Source organism: Lissotriton helveticus, chromosome 6 (assembly GCF_964261635.1).
Source record: "Lissotriton helveticus chromosome 6, aLisHel1.1, whole genome shotgun sequence".
In the NCBI taxonomy this organism is placed as follows: Eukaryota; Metazoa; Chordata; class Amphibia; order Caudata; family Salamandridae; genus Lissotriton; species Lissotriton helveticus.
In genome coordinates this window covers 1,273,873,339-1,273,888,226 of record NC_136067.1, presented here as the reverse complement: position 1 = coordinate 1,273,888,226, position 14,888 = coordinate 1,273,873,339, and the positions used below count along the sequence as shown (strand labels likewise).

General features: G+C 40.0%; 1 protein-coding gene across 2 annotated transcripts in view; it reads left to right on the top strand.

Annotated features, from left to right (window-relative positions):
* The window catches only part of MORN2 (MORN repeat containing 2), a 217,613-nt gene that overhangs the window by 143,547 nt on the left and 59,178 nt on the right, over positions 1 to 14,888 (top strand). For both annotated transcript variants that reach the window (XM_078649009.1, XM_078649010.1), the window contains exon 4: positions 6,813 to 6,949. In XM_078649009.1, the coding sequence (XP_078505135.1) occupies positions 6,813 to 6,949 (137 nt within the window). The remainder of the gene's footprint in view (positions 1 to 6,812; positions 6,950 to 14,888) is intronic.

Genomic DNA, 14,888 nt, shown 5'->3' with positions numbered 1-14,888 from the left:
CCAGTCAGATGATGATACTGGAGTCGCTTGAGCAGATTTTCATATCCCCATCTGTGCAGAGAGTATATTCCAGAATGATTTAATATTTTTGAGTTTTACTGCTAATTGGACCCAGACACGATCTCTTAGAGCTTGTCTTTCTTTCTCCTTCTTCCGTTGAAGGAGTTTTTTCGATTTCTCCTTGTCTTAGCACACAGAAAGAGCGGAATTGCATTCTAGTCAATTTATTTAATGTCGAGAATTATTATCCACAAATCTTCCCATATGACATGTTTTAACGAGTTCTGGTCTCGTGGTACTTCCTCGGAAAGAGGCGGCTACCGACTGTAAAGTTGCTTTGAAACTGTTTATTGGATTGCCAATTTTACTCATAGATGTTAGTAGATCTTGAGAAATCATATGATTTATCTTACTGATTGCTTTGGAATTCCAATGTATCCTTCCTGTTTTGTGATCTACAACTCTGGCCTGGCCTTCAAAGGAATGGAGGGGCCACAGTGAAGTATGCTGAGTATAGACTTCAATTTCTACAGAAGGTAATACATGATCACTTTCATGAGAATATCGAGTAGAAAGCGATTGGACCTTCGGAAATAGATCTAAACTACAGATAAAATAATCTATGATTGAAGACTTAGTTGGAGCCAGTCTGGTAAATGCCTCCGGAATATCACCATCTTTTCTCCCATTTATTATTGCGCCATTAATTGCTTCAATAGATGACAAAAGCATTTTTCCCCTTTTATCTGCTTTTATTTTATCAATTAGGATGGGAGTTGGTATTGAACAGGCTTCTTCCTGTGGAGATTTCCCCCTAATATAGATTAGTGAATTTGAGATCTTTCCATTGAAGTCCCCAGCCATTATCATCATAGAATATCCCCTTACTTCTAGGATTGATTCAATTTTCTTGAATGCTTTGTTCAAGATTTGATCTTTTGAAGTTCCTGGTGGAAAATATAAATTAAAAAGTAAGAGGTCAGATGAAGTCTTCATTCTTTCTTTCCGTCCCTTGATGCTAATGCATTGAATGTTTGGGAGCGAAAGTTCAATTTCCTCCGGGTCCCATTCTAACTCTTCTCTCAGTAGAATTGCTAGGCATCCTCTTGCGTGATCTCTTCTAGAAGCCTCTGCTGCTTTAACAAACACAAAATAATCTTTTTGCGAGAAAGGTGTCATGGACCATGTTTCTTGCAGTAATACAATTGACTGTGAATGTTCCAGAATAAAAAGCATTTTATCAGTTGTCTTTCCCGCGATGTTCCATGACACTATTACATGCCTATCACTAAAAAGGCAATTTCAAATCCTTGCCCAACTTATTCCTGTTCAGAGATCCCGCTATCCAAGCCCAGGAATTTTCATCCGAATGCAGCTTTTGCCATGAGTCAGATCCGTTCCAGAATTCAAGGACTCCATCTTTTATGGAGATCTGCAGAGGACTGTCTTGCACGTGTTTCCTTTCTTTATCTTCCGTGCATAGCTGTTTAAAATTATTGTTAGGGATGCCTTTTATTTCTTTGGCTTCCCTCGTCTGATTGCAAACAGAGCTGGCCTTTTTAACCATGGTGATATCAAAGCCATTTTTATGGAGAATGCCTGGTTCTTTGATTATAATAGCTGGAACTACATTTGACCAAAACTCTACGCGGGCCACTGAGCAGGTCATTTTATCAGGAAAAGAGATGAATTTTATTTCTCCTGCAGTTAACGATTGAAGCAGTCCAATCTTATGTAACAGTTCGACTATTCTCCCTCGGTTTAATGGACAATTACCACTAGGGAATATATCTGTAAATTCTAGCAGGTTTGAGATTGAACTTTCGTAATCATCCTTGGAATCTTGAAAGATACATTTACCTTCTGTTATATGTTCTATTGATTTTGAGCATTTGATGAGAAATTCTGAGCTAGCGGATTTAAGACTTTTCTGTCTTTTATTTCCTCTAGAGGGATTTTTGGAGGGCACTGCTGACAAATGTTAAATGATCCGTTACTACTCTTCTTGGTATGGTTGGTTTCTTCCCCATCTTGTTTTATTGGGCTTATTTGGAGAAATTTTATTTTTCGGGAAGGCTCTTCTTGATATTCTCTGTTTTGCTCTTTTCTTTGTCAGCTTTGGCTTAATCTTTTTCCTGGACTTATAATTCTCCTTTTTTATGAAGCATTCTTACGGTTTCCAGTTGAAATGATTGGTTCCGGGATGGGGCTTCCCCTGAGCCTCTCCTTTCAAATGTTCAAGAAGGGGAGAGGCTAGTTTTTTTTTTTTTTTTTGGTAGAACAACTGGAAATAACATTCCCCTTATCTCTTCGTGGGCCAGGAACTTTGAATAATTTTCGATGGGAATACATTTCATCACCATTTTGGAGATTCGTTTTTTGATTTTTTTTGTACTTGGTATTTTTCCATCTGAATTCCCTTCTGCTTTGCCCCATTTTCTTGTGATGGCGAAGTACTGGGGACTGAGATATTAACAAGACGCTTCTCTTTTCTGCCTGTGTCATACTGTGGAATAAGAGATTGTGTCGTTTGAACAGGTAGATTTGACTGAGTCAATTGTTTTTTCCTTTTTTTGTCTACGAGATCTTGGAGGATTCCGGTTTGAGTTTCCAAAATCTGATCCGAGTTTTCCAAATTCTTTTCCAAGAGTGTTAATATCTAATCCATAATTCTCTGTAGTGACAGAATGGTGTTTGATATAGGATCTTGACTGGGTGCTGATTGTGGCATGATAAACGACGGGAACTCAGAAGATTGAGGGGAATTTTGATCTGGCTCTAGCAAATTGCTCAGAGTGCTAGATAATAAGCGGATTGGTTGTTTTTGAGCATATTTAGAAACGAGATGAGTAGGTGAATTAAAATTGAGATCCGGAAGAGTAAAACCTGTTATTGCAATTTGTCCCGGGCCCTCCTGGATTTCCGTTTTAGTAAATATCCGTGGGAGGTCTTTCATAGGCGAGAGATTCTCAGTCTCTTTAGGCTCCTGGGACGTTGTAAAGTCATGCATTTTCGAAGGATCCAACAATTGAGAATTTTGGAGAGCTACGTCCTTGAGAGGAAGGGCCTTGAAAACTAAGCCCTCCGTTATAACGTCAGCTTTTCCTTTAACTGTGGTTGCAAATTGCTCTGTCTGGTTCTCTTGAGCAGACTTTTTAGAGATATCTGTAGTTATTATAGGTGTTGATGTCGTGTAGGCAAGAAGAAATTTGTTATTCAAGATTTCTCTATCGGAACCGATAATCCAAGTTAAGACATTGTACAGGTACTCGTGCCGTACCCACTTTTTTCATATGTATAGTGCGGGAACGTAGTCTTTAATAGTTTTGCCTCTAGGGTTATTGTTTTAGGATTAAGTGGTTTCTTATCAAATAAAGCTATATCGCTCTCTGCGACCATCTCATCGGATTTGTCTGCTATAACTATTGTGGCCAAACTCAATTGTGTATTAATTGGAAGAAATGTGACTGCAGCGCAAGGGACAGTAAGGAGGCAAATTTACAGGTTTTCCAACTATGTCTAAGAGTGCGTGAAGGTAGAGATGCTGAGAATGGGAGTCATTTAGCACTATCACAGCCTATAGGCCGCAGTTATGAAAGTATCAAAGCAAGAGTGGATGGAATTGCTGGTCTGTGGGGACTGTCAGGGATCTCAAAACTATTACGAAGATTGATGCCCATCCTATAAATTACAAGCGTGTTTATAAGCTGGGAGAATCAAGGTCCTCTATACATTTAATTTGACAGGCGGCAATTGGCAAATCGCCCTGGCGCCTGGAGCCAGAAAGAAATTTGCATTGTCCACACCTGAGAGCCTTTATCAGTATCTAGCAGTGCCCTTCAAGTTAAAGAACACCCCAGCTACATTTCAGAAGAAGCTGGTGAACCATGTGCTGAATGGGCTTTGTTTTTATTTTGTGTGTCCTACCTAAATGCCATTAATGTTTACAGAAATACTTACAATATATGGGTTTTCCAACTTACTAAATGAGACCCACTGCACATTGTTCAGATATCGAATACTGGCCCTGGCCCCGTTGGACGTTGAGGATTGTCCTTGTGAAACACTGCATGTCTTTGTGTGCGTGCACTATAGAATCACAGAAATGATCTGCTGTCCAAAAGTTTATGTTTACTTCCTTCATTCCTATAATCGCACTTGGTTGCTGTTTCCTCCGTACCTGCACTTCCTTTAGCACTGTCTTTTTTCTACCTCTCTAGTCGGTGGTGCCATAACCCGACCCCCTTAATGCTGCCTTTCCGTTTATTGTAAACTCAGTTTTGCCTTTCCACTACAGCAGGTTGAATAGCCCTCTGAGTAACTGAATGGGACAGTTGTCTGCAAACTACTGTGGTTAAACATAATCTATGAGCTCTTTTTTGATTTCCGGAAAAGTAATTTATACTACATTTCTTGGCCATGAATTTAAATACTCTGCCTCATCCCCCTCTTTCTAGAAAGTGTTCTAATTATTTTCCATAACGATCTTTTCATACTGTCAGTCCCAATAACTCCAAGTAAATGTAAAGTTGTGTCCATGTGAATTATGGAATGTGATGTCATGATGGGTAGCAGTAAGTCTTACAAAATAAATGGGTGCATGAGAGAGAGATTTATGGCACTGTTGATGCTATTTGAACCATACAGCAGCAAATATGTAAGCACACCTCTCGTCATTGGTTCAGCATCATATTTTGGAAATAGGATGGAAGAGCACCATGTAAGAATAGTCCTGTATAGGGTGGGAGGGCTAGATCCCATTCAAGCAGTTTTAGGCTTTCACAAAGATGATGACTTTGGTACAATACTGGCACTTTATCTTGTAAAATTTTCTATGTCTGGGAATTTAATCTCTAAGGCTCTGACTAGATATGTGCTTAGCAAGGCTAACCATAACAAATTCAGGAAGTCCTAAAAGATTGGCTATTTTGCTAATATCCTAATAATTTCAATGGAGATGGGAAGGTGAGTTTCATCAAAAGAAACTTTAGTCTACATTGTACACTTGTACCAATGGGTATATCAATGTTCTGGAACCCCATACCTCTTAATGTTAGAAATACCGTTATATTTCTTGACCATGGACAAGTTGAGCGCCCTACGAGCATTTGATTAATGTTCTATACTGGGTGTGATGCAGCTCAGTGAATGTATTTTTTCCTTGCAATGTTCCTATACATTATGTAAGATTCTTTAATCTATTCAGACTTGAAGGAGGCATTTAAAGGCAAGGTTGTTGTGAACGCTTACCTTTGAATGTTTGTAACATCTACCAGATTGCCAAAGGACAGGTTTGTGAATGGTGATCTAAACACATTTAGAATATTCACAATAAAGTTTGCTCTTCTGTTTGTAGCTCAAATAGAATGAAAACTCATTGCTTATTTCCTTTTTGACTACTATTTGTAACCAATTGGACACACCTTGTGTGATATTAAATACAATCTCAGGACAGACACCTCACACTGCAGCGGGAATTCCATTCTCCTACAGAACTGTGCATAGAGATTTGGAACCTCAGTGAATTAGGATGGCCCAAAACTCACCTCAGTACCCAAAATCCCCTTACCGAGCTAGCTACAGTGTCTCATTGGTTATAACAAACTCCCAATGTTTAGACAAACCAGAACATGAACTTAGAATACCTCAGGTATCGTGGAACACATGAACACTCTTTCGCTGTACAATCATTTCAAACCAGAACGTGGAGTAAAAGATGACACGTGCATGTTTGAAATATTTATTTACTAATGCAGGGTTCTCAAACTCAGTATCTTATATAATACAAGCAAACATATTTTAAGAAACAAAGTTATCAGCATCGTTACTAGTCCATATTAAGCAAAAGGTGACAGCATGCTAAAATGCTGTAATGAATAGGAGTTAACAACGCCTAAGTCTCACCCTCCCTATCTAGTATATTATATTATATCTAAGAAGGTCTCTTTGGGTTTTAGCAGGGCGGGCCCATACCTCAAGATCTCAGTGGCAGAGGATCACATCATCTTCCACCAGCTCTCTGCATGCGAAGCACCATCAAGTGTGTATCTGTGCTCTAAGCAAAGCAATATAAAACGCGCGTAAAGCCAGATTTTGGCAGCAGCTGCAATCATGTTATGTCTAGGAAGGTGCGATGATCAGACTTCACAACAACACTGTGTCGAGTTATCCTTAGAGGCTTCAGCACTCACTGTGCAGACATATTTCAACAAGCAAAGCTGATAGCAGAGCAATAACATATTATTCTCATGTAAATCACAACGCTCTTCTAGGTTGAAAGCTAAAATAACAATTATGTGTCGTGTGCAAAAGCAGCAAAAGGGAAAAATGGCGTTTAAACTTTTAATAAGCTCATGCTAACTTAACACGGTATATAGGTAAGCAGTAACTATATGACAACACAACTTATGCAGGGCCCTCAAGATGTGGTGCTGATTTCCTGGATAGCCCAGACACCCCTCTTAATGACATCTCTTTTTAGGTTTTTGCTGTTGGTTCTGGCTCCGTTTCCATCATTTATTCTCTTCTAACCTGGTTCAGTATTATTGTTAAATATTGATGCTGGTGATACTACGCAGAGGAACAGAAGGTTCTTCTCTTACTAAAAGACTTTAATGCACATGCAGTACCAGGGTTACTAAGAATGCTCCAGAGCATCTGAAGAAATGTCTACAAAATCTGAGTTTGAACATAAATTTGCTACTACTTTCTTGAATTTACTTGTGAATGATATTGTGTAGATCCTCAAAAATATATGAATGATTTCAAGTGATTTATTACAGCAGTTTTTCTATCCATTTTCCTTCATATAGATGAATGGCACTGGGCGACTTGGACATCCTTCGGGAGCGGTTTATGAAGGCGAGTTTAAGGACAACAAATTTCATGGAAGAGGGACCTACACATTTCCTAATGGAGCAAAGTACATAGGCAACTTTAATGAGAACAAGTACGTAAAAGAACATATACTGCTACATGCTCTAAGACTCATTTTTAGAGAGCCTAACTGCCTTTATCATCATCTAGTAAAAGAGTAGCAGCGGCTTCATGCCGCTTATTGTAGACTTTTGCTTTGTTCTCCATCTCATTCCTTACTTTTAAGTGAGCCAAAAGACATCTTACTTTTGTGAATCTTCGCGTGTATGCCAGGCGGTCTCCTAACTCGTAATCCGTGATGGTTACAAAGCAGATATCACAAAAGCAGATAATTAGAGTTAATTTTGTCCTTTTTACATGTATCTTTCTGTTGTTACTTGAGTTCCTACTGCACCTGTGCTGGCTGGTTGGCTTATTTTCAAACTTGAGCAATTCGACTGCCCTAACTCGTACAAAGACCATGCTTAGATTTACTACATCATATTCACAACTTTCGTTTTTTTGGGTCCTCATTACTCTTGGTAACCTCCTGTCAATGTGATCCTGGCATTACTTCAGCAGAGACTGCACTCTACCCCCCCCCCCCCTAACGGTATGAAAACGAAAGTCATGAACTAATAGGATATTCTCCCTTGTTGTATTCCTTGGTCCTGTTTAACTGTTTGTGTCCTCCTGCCAGTCTGATACTAAAGATCGTTATAGAGCAGAGGAGCATTTTGTGGCTCTGTCAGTACACAACAACTTCTAGCAGCTAGATTTATGAATTTACAGTGGTGTGGTTTGACTGTATGAATTAATTGGGGTTTCCCAGTTTATCTTGAAAACCAGAAAATGTGATACTGTTCATGTACTCAACTACCTTGCTGTGCGCCTTTTGAATAATAGAGATTGAGCCGAGCACCCAAATATTAAAAAGTGAAGTAATGTTGAGCCAACAGTGTTCTCAAGAAGTTCCACTTAGACTTTGAGTAGCCTCCCAGCTAGGTGATGGCGTTCATTTGTGGAGAATTTCAAAAGCTGATATGCTCCTTATTCCCAAAATTGATTTTTACATTAAGGATACTTCCAAGATCTATGGAGGAAAAGTCCTTTAAGGATTGCATTAGGATCTATTATCATTGTGCATCCTTTGCCCAATGTTGTTGTGGGTTTGAATCTGGAATACCGCAATATCCAGAGAAACTGATGTGCAGTGTTCTAACACTCACAAATTTGTCACGCATATTTCAAGGGAGCAAAAGACGCTTAGTGCAGGTACTCTATGCAATGTACTGAGGTTGTTTTCTTTTTGAGGCATGGGGATTTACTCTGGATGTGGCTTCAAGTTACTTGTAGGAATAGAAGCTGGAGGTCATGAATCCATGTAAGTTGGAAAATTAATATGGTGCTCAAGGGTACCTCCTGCTGAGATACATCTACCCTCTCTACAAGCACTGCGTTGCTTGCAGGCTGAAGTTGCAGACAAAGACACTTGTAAACCTATGAGTAGCCTGCATTAAAAATAGAATCAAAGACTGTGGACTGGGCAGTCCTTCCCAAGATTCTTCATTATGTTGTAGATCCTGTAGATGTGAGCAGTGCTGTAAAGAAGTTGACGTTTGAATTTAGTTGCTCAGTGAGAGGAGGTCATATATTACCCAGTCCACTTCACCAGGACAATAAAGCATTATAAGTAGTTCTCTGTGAATCCGATAGAGTTAAGTTTCTATCTGAGGGGCAACATATATATAAAAGTTTGGGGGGTATCCGTCAAGCGGGGGCCGAGATAAAAGGGGGGTCCCAAAACGTATTTTCCCCATGTTAATTTCCATAGGGCGGTCGGTCTCACTTTTAGCTCGAACGGCTGAATGGATTTTCACCAAACTTGGCAAAATTGTAGGGACTGGTAGCCCGATGTGCCTTTGCTATGTCTCAAGATATGTGCTCCAGAGGATTTTGAGTAATTTTAGGTTCCAAAAAATGTATATATCTATAGCCGCGCCCCGGTACGCGCACCGGGGAGCGCTCTGGGCGCGCCACGCGACTTGCGCGCGGAAAGCTGATTGGCTCTCGGGTGTCTGTAAACCTTCGAAACAGTCCGGAGCGGCCGCCATCTTGTGTCTCGGTAGGGTCGAGACACAAGAGGTGGTAAAAACAAAGGGGGAAATAATGAAAAGGGGGCAGGGTAGACCCCCCCTGACCTCCTAGGTTTGATGTGGGGGCCATAAAAGGGTCCCTCGGGTAAAAAAAATAAAAAATTGTTTTCGATTTTCGCGGGGGGAGCGCCCAGTACGCGCACCGGGGAGCGTACCAGGGAGCGTACTTTCGTGAAAAATAGTTAAAATAATAGTGTAAAATATTCATTTTGAGTGATTACAGGTCGGGTAGCTCTAAAAAGAGCTTTTGGGTTCTGTGGCTGTTTTAGGTACCTACAAGTACGTCCCACACACACCCACACGCACACAACCCCACACCCACACAGTCCCCACACACACCTCACACATGCACACCTCCACCCACACCCAAACACCCCACACCCCCACACCGACACCTTACACATCCACACCCACACCCACACATCCCACACACCCACACTCACACACACACCTCACCCCCCCAACACACACACACACACGCACACACAGATACCTCACAGACACACCCCACACACACACCTCCCCCCCACACACACGCACCTCCCCCCCCACACACACACACCTCACAGACACACCCACACATCCCATACATACACACATATCCTACACACATACCCCCACACCCACACACCTCACACACACACCTCACACACCCACACCTCCACCTACACTCAAACACCCCACACACCCACACACACACCTTACACACCCACACCCACATACCCCATACACCTACATACACCTGTACACCTCACCCCCCCAGACACATACACACACACACCTCACAGACACACCCCACCATCCCCCACACCCCCCCCCACACATGGGGAAAACTCAGTGAAACAGTAAAATGATAATTTAAAGTGCTAGAGGTAGGGTAGCTCTGAATAGAGTTGTTGTGTTGTGTGGGTGATTTAAGTACCAACATGTAGGTACCAATGCAGAGTTTTAAATTCAATGTACACCTTTTTTTATGTAGATATCTAGCATGTTGTTACAGAAGTTATTGTGGTATATGGAATCCATCCCATAGTCTGTCAGGAAAGCAGAAACAGATCCTTTAAGTACTCCCTGAGAAGACCTAGGGAATCATGGGTAGTCTACCCTGCTCCCTTATGATGTTTTAAAATTGCACAGTATACTGTAAGTTTCACTTTATACTATAATATAAACATAATTATTTTGGTAGTACTTCATGAATTAGATATAAAAATGAATAATGTCTCAAACAATTTTTAATTATGAAATAAAAATGTATTGGTTAGAATTTTCATAGTTCAATAAAACTTCCAGCATTAGATCATCTGGAATCTCCTCAAAAATGCATGTTTCTATATCTTGTAAACATTCAATAAATTGTTGATCCAAAGACTGATCCATAAAATCTTCTTCAACAAAATCTTCATTAAGAATCTCCTCATATGTAATCTCGAAGGAAACATTGATATTTTCTTGTTCCCCTTCCATTTTTTTGCTGTAAATTGCATAAAAAATAACTATATCAGTAGAGTTAGGGCACTGTTGGGTTTAAGTTCAGACAGGTAGTTCTGATTTTTTAACAGTGAAGTGAACTTTGGGCAGTGTATGGTAACAGGCAGGAAGTAGAAATATAAAAAAGTGCCTGTGAAGAAGCGTAAGTAAATTCATAATTATAGCAGAGAAGCCTAAGTCAATCCATAAATATAACAGAGGAGCCTATCTCTATCTATAACTATAGCAGAGGGACAGTAAATAATTATCAGAAAACGTTTTTACAAATTAACTTAAAGTGCCCCTTACAAATTATCAACTTACTTTACAGAGAGGTGAAGAAGAAAAAATGCGAAAATCCTTTCAAGATGTACCTCAGGTAGTTGTAGTCAAAATGGCCGTGTTACCCTCTCATTTTTCATTTATATTCATGTACATAACCAATCAAATGTCAGGAAAAAAAAGTAGAAAATGAAAGTAACATTTTAATTGGTTGTAAATTCTAACACTTCAGATGTGTTTTTGTCATGTAATTTACCTCAGGATATTTAGACAGTGCTACAGCTCAAATGGCTCAATGGAATTCCACCAAATTTGGGGAAATGGTAGGGACTGGTATGTAGTATGGCCTATTCTATATATGGTGAAAGTCTCTCCAGTGGTTTTTAAGTAAATTGACTTCCAAAATTTTTTAAGGGCGCTTCCCAGTGCGCGCCCCGGTACGCGTACCGGCAGCGCTACGGGAGTCCTCCATTTTGTGTTTCGGTAGATTTGAGACAGAAAATGGAGGAGAAACAACGTTGGGAATGGGTATAAGGGGGCATGGTATGCACTCCCTGACCCTCTAGGTTTTCTGAGGGGGTCTTAGGAGGCCCATATAGGCGAACCATTTTCTTTTTTAATTTTTCGCGGTGGGAGCGCCCGGTACGCGCACCGGGGAGCGTACCGGGGAGCGTACTTTGGTGAAAAATAGTGAAAAAAGTTAGAAAAAGATAATCATTTGGAGTGATCAGAGGTAGGGTAGCCCTGAAAATAGCTTTTGGGTTATGTGGCTGATTTAGGTACCTACAAGTAGGTACCAATGCACAGTCTTAAATTCAGGAGGAATATTCTATTCCCCTCATCTGAGAAGTGCACACCATCTCCTCTGTAGATATCTCGCATGTTGTAACGCAAGTTGTTGTATATTGAACCCATTCCATAGTCTCTCATGTAAGCAGAAACAGATTTATTCACATGTTTCCGTGCTTTCTCAAATTGTGGACAAAATTGGTTGGACCACTTCCATTTCTGTCTTTTGGCATATATTGGAATATACCATGGCAGTTTGTGGAAAAAGTGTCATCAATTGCCCAAAGGTGTCCTTTAAAACCATCTCCAGACCTACCCCAGTCAAAGTGCCTAGGTCATTTCCACCACAGTGCAAAATTATGAGGTCAGGGTGCGGCAGATGGTAAAAGGTTTTCACCAATGTTATCAATTGATGACATCTCAATCCTCTTTGGCCAATCCATTTTATGTGCACATTTGGTAAATCAAGGTTGTGAAAATTTCTGGTAGCTGCATACCTTTGAGCCCAGTGAATGTAGCTATGTCCAATAATCCAGACAGAGTACATGGTGAGAGGAGGTTCTGGTACAGTCAGATGAAGTGTAGGAATGAAATGGCAGTTGGAACAGTAGGAGTTTGCAAAAACAAACCTGTGGAGTTTCAGTGCTCGTGAATCACAAGCAATGATTGGTGGATTCAGATAGTTGAAAACTGAAAGTTAGGGTGCATGGTTCTGTTATGTGAAAGAAGTACTTTGAGTGGTTAAGAAAAAGTCATTTAAAGAAAGATTGCAGTGGATAAGCTGGTGTATTGAGAGGTCAAACATGCTTGCTGATTTGATTTGCAACATTGTAGAATAAACTTTTAACCCTGGGAGCTCAGTGAGGAGGGAGTTGCTATGGTAACAGGTAGAAAGGGCTGAGGGGGGGAAGGGTGTTGGTTTGAAAATACAGAGGGAAGAGTTTTGATTGGTTACCATGAGCAATATGTGTGTAGAATTAGAGGTTTTCTGTGCCATTAATGGTTGCAGTGCCTGGAGAACATACCTTTTGCTCTGCTAAAGAAATATTGGTGTGTGTATCTGACACTGTTCTGAATCTCCTAAAGCATTTGTAAAGGTGAGTTATGATTCATTTAGATAGAGAGTTCAGATTAAGAAGCACATTGATTTTCTTTGCTGTTGGTTTGTGTGATGCTTTTTTGAAAATGCATGGTTTCTATATTTGTAAAATAGAGGATTTGTATTTTGTGAAATAGTGATGTTTCAGTAGTGAAGTTGAATGGTTGTACATAGGACTTGCACTCTGTATCTAAAATGCTATTTTAAAAATCAATTTTAGGGTAAATGAATGGGTTTCAGTAGTGAAAATGAATGCTTGTACATAGGACCTGTGTTGTGTTCCTAAAATGGTAATTGAAAAACGATTTTAGTGCAAATCAATGGGTTTCAGTAGTGAAAATGAATGCTTGTATATAGGATCTGTGCAGTGTTTCTAAAATGTTAATTGAAAAACGATTTTAGTGCAAAACAATGGGTTTTAGTAGTGAAAATGAATGCTTGTAAATAGGATCTGTGCTCTGTTCATAAAATATTAAATAAAAAACGATTTTAGGGCAAATTAAAGGCTTTCAGTAGTGAAAATGAATGCTTGTACATAGGACCAGTGTTCTGTTCAGAAAATGGTAATTGAAAAACGATTTTAGTGCAAATCAATGGCTTTAACATTTTTAAGAAGGAATAAATAGTGTGTGCATAATTGTATGAAAAAATTTGAATCTTTTACAAACATGTTACGTGTTTTACCTCAGATTGGGAAGCAGACTGAGTTTCTTTGCTGTTGGTTTGTTTAATTTTTTGGGTAATGCTTGGTAGGAATGTTTGCAAGAGATAGGAAATGTATTTTGTAAAATAGTGACTTTTCAAGACTGAAATGGAATGATTGTACATAGGACCTGCACTGTGTTTCTAAAATGTTATTGAAAAATCGATGTTGGTGCAAATTAATGGCTTTTACATTTTTGAGAAAGAATAAAAAGTGTGTGCATGATTACATAAAATAATTTGAAGCTTTCACAATCATGTCACCTGTGTTACCTCAGATTAGGAAGCACACTGAGAGCCTTATTTATGAAAACAGCGGTGCGTCACTTTTAACTGTGCACTCCTTGTGACACCAATGGTGCATTATATTTAATGTATGACGCATCATGTTTCTAGGACTTACAGATAAGTCAGTATTTCTGATGTATCTGTAAGCGCAAAAGTGACGAATTGCTGGAGTGTGTCACAAAAATGACGCAACTCTAGCAATGCATCCTTTCACATGGGGAAAGCCCCATGTGAAAGCGTTTGCCTCAGTCTTACGCCTGCTGTGAGGCAGGTGCAAGATTTTGACATAACAGTGTCCTAAAAGTGATGCAGTGAAATCTCATAGATTTCACTGCGTCACTATTACGAGGCTTTTTGCGGGGGAATGCCCCCTCTGTGTACATTACACCTGACAGAGGTATAATGTGGCGCAGAGGTTTAAAAAGTGACGCATCTACCTACATGCGTCACTTTTTAAATATGGCGCAAAAAGGTACATGTTTTATGCCGCCGATGCGTCACAAAAAGTGACGCATCAGCAGTGCAAAACTGATGCAAGGCCTCATAAATGAGGTTCATCTTTTTTTGCACACTACTCCAGTTTAGTCCTGTCCACTGCACTCTTGGACACAAGCCTCACCTTTTGTGCTCCCCTGGACAGGCTTAATCTCATCTGCACTTCTGCTTAGGTGTCATAATCCTATCACATGGGGAAATCCCCATGTGAAAGCGTTTGCCTCAGTCTTATGCCTGCTGTGAGGCAGGTGCAAGATTTTGATGTAACAGTGTCCTAAAAGTGACGCAGTGAAATCTCATAGATTTCACTGCGTCACTATTACGAGGCTTTTTGCGGAGAAATGACCCCTCTGTGTACATTACACCTGACAGAGATATAATGTGGTGCAGAGGTTTAAAAAGTGACGCATCTACCCACATGCGTCACTTTTTAAATATGGCGCAACAAGGCACATGTTTTATGCCGCGAATGCGTCACAAAAAGTGACGCATCAGTAGCGCAAAACTGACGCAGGGCTTTATAAATGAGGCTCATCTTTTTTTTGCACACTACTCCAGTTTAGTCCTGTCCACTGCACTCTTGGACACAAGCCTCACGTTTTGTGCTCCCCTGGACAGGCTTCATCACATGAGCACTCCTGCTTAGGCCTTATAATCTTTTTTTAGAATAACATTTGAAAAACAAAGAAAAGGTCATATGTATAAGCTTTTCATTACACTACTAAAATATTTTTGCTGCAAATTAATGACTT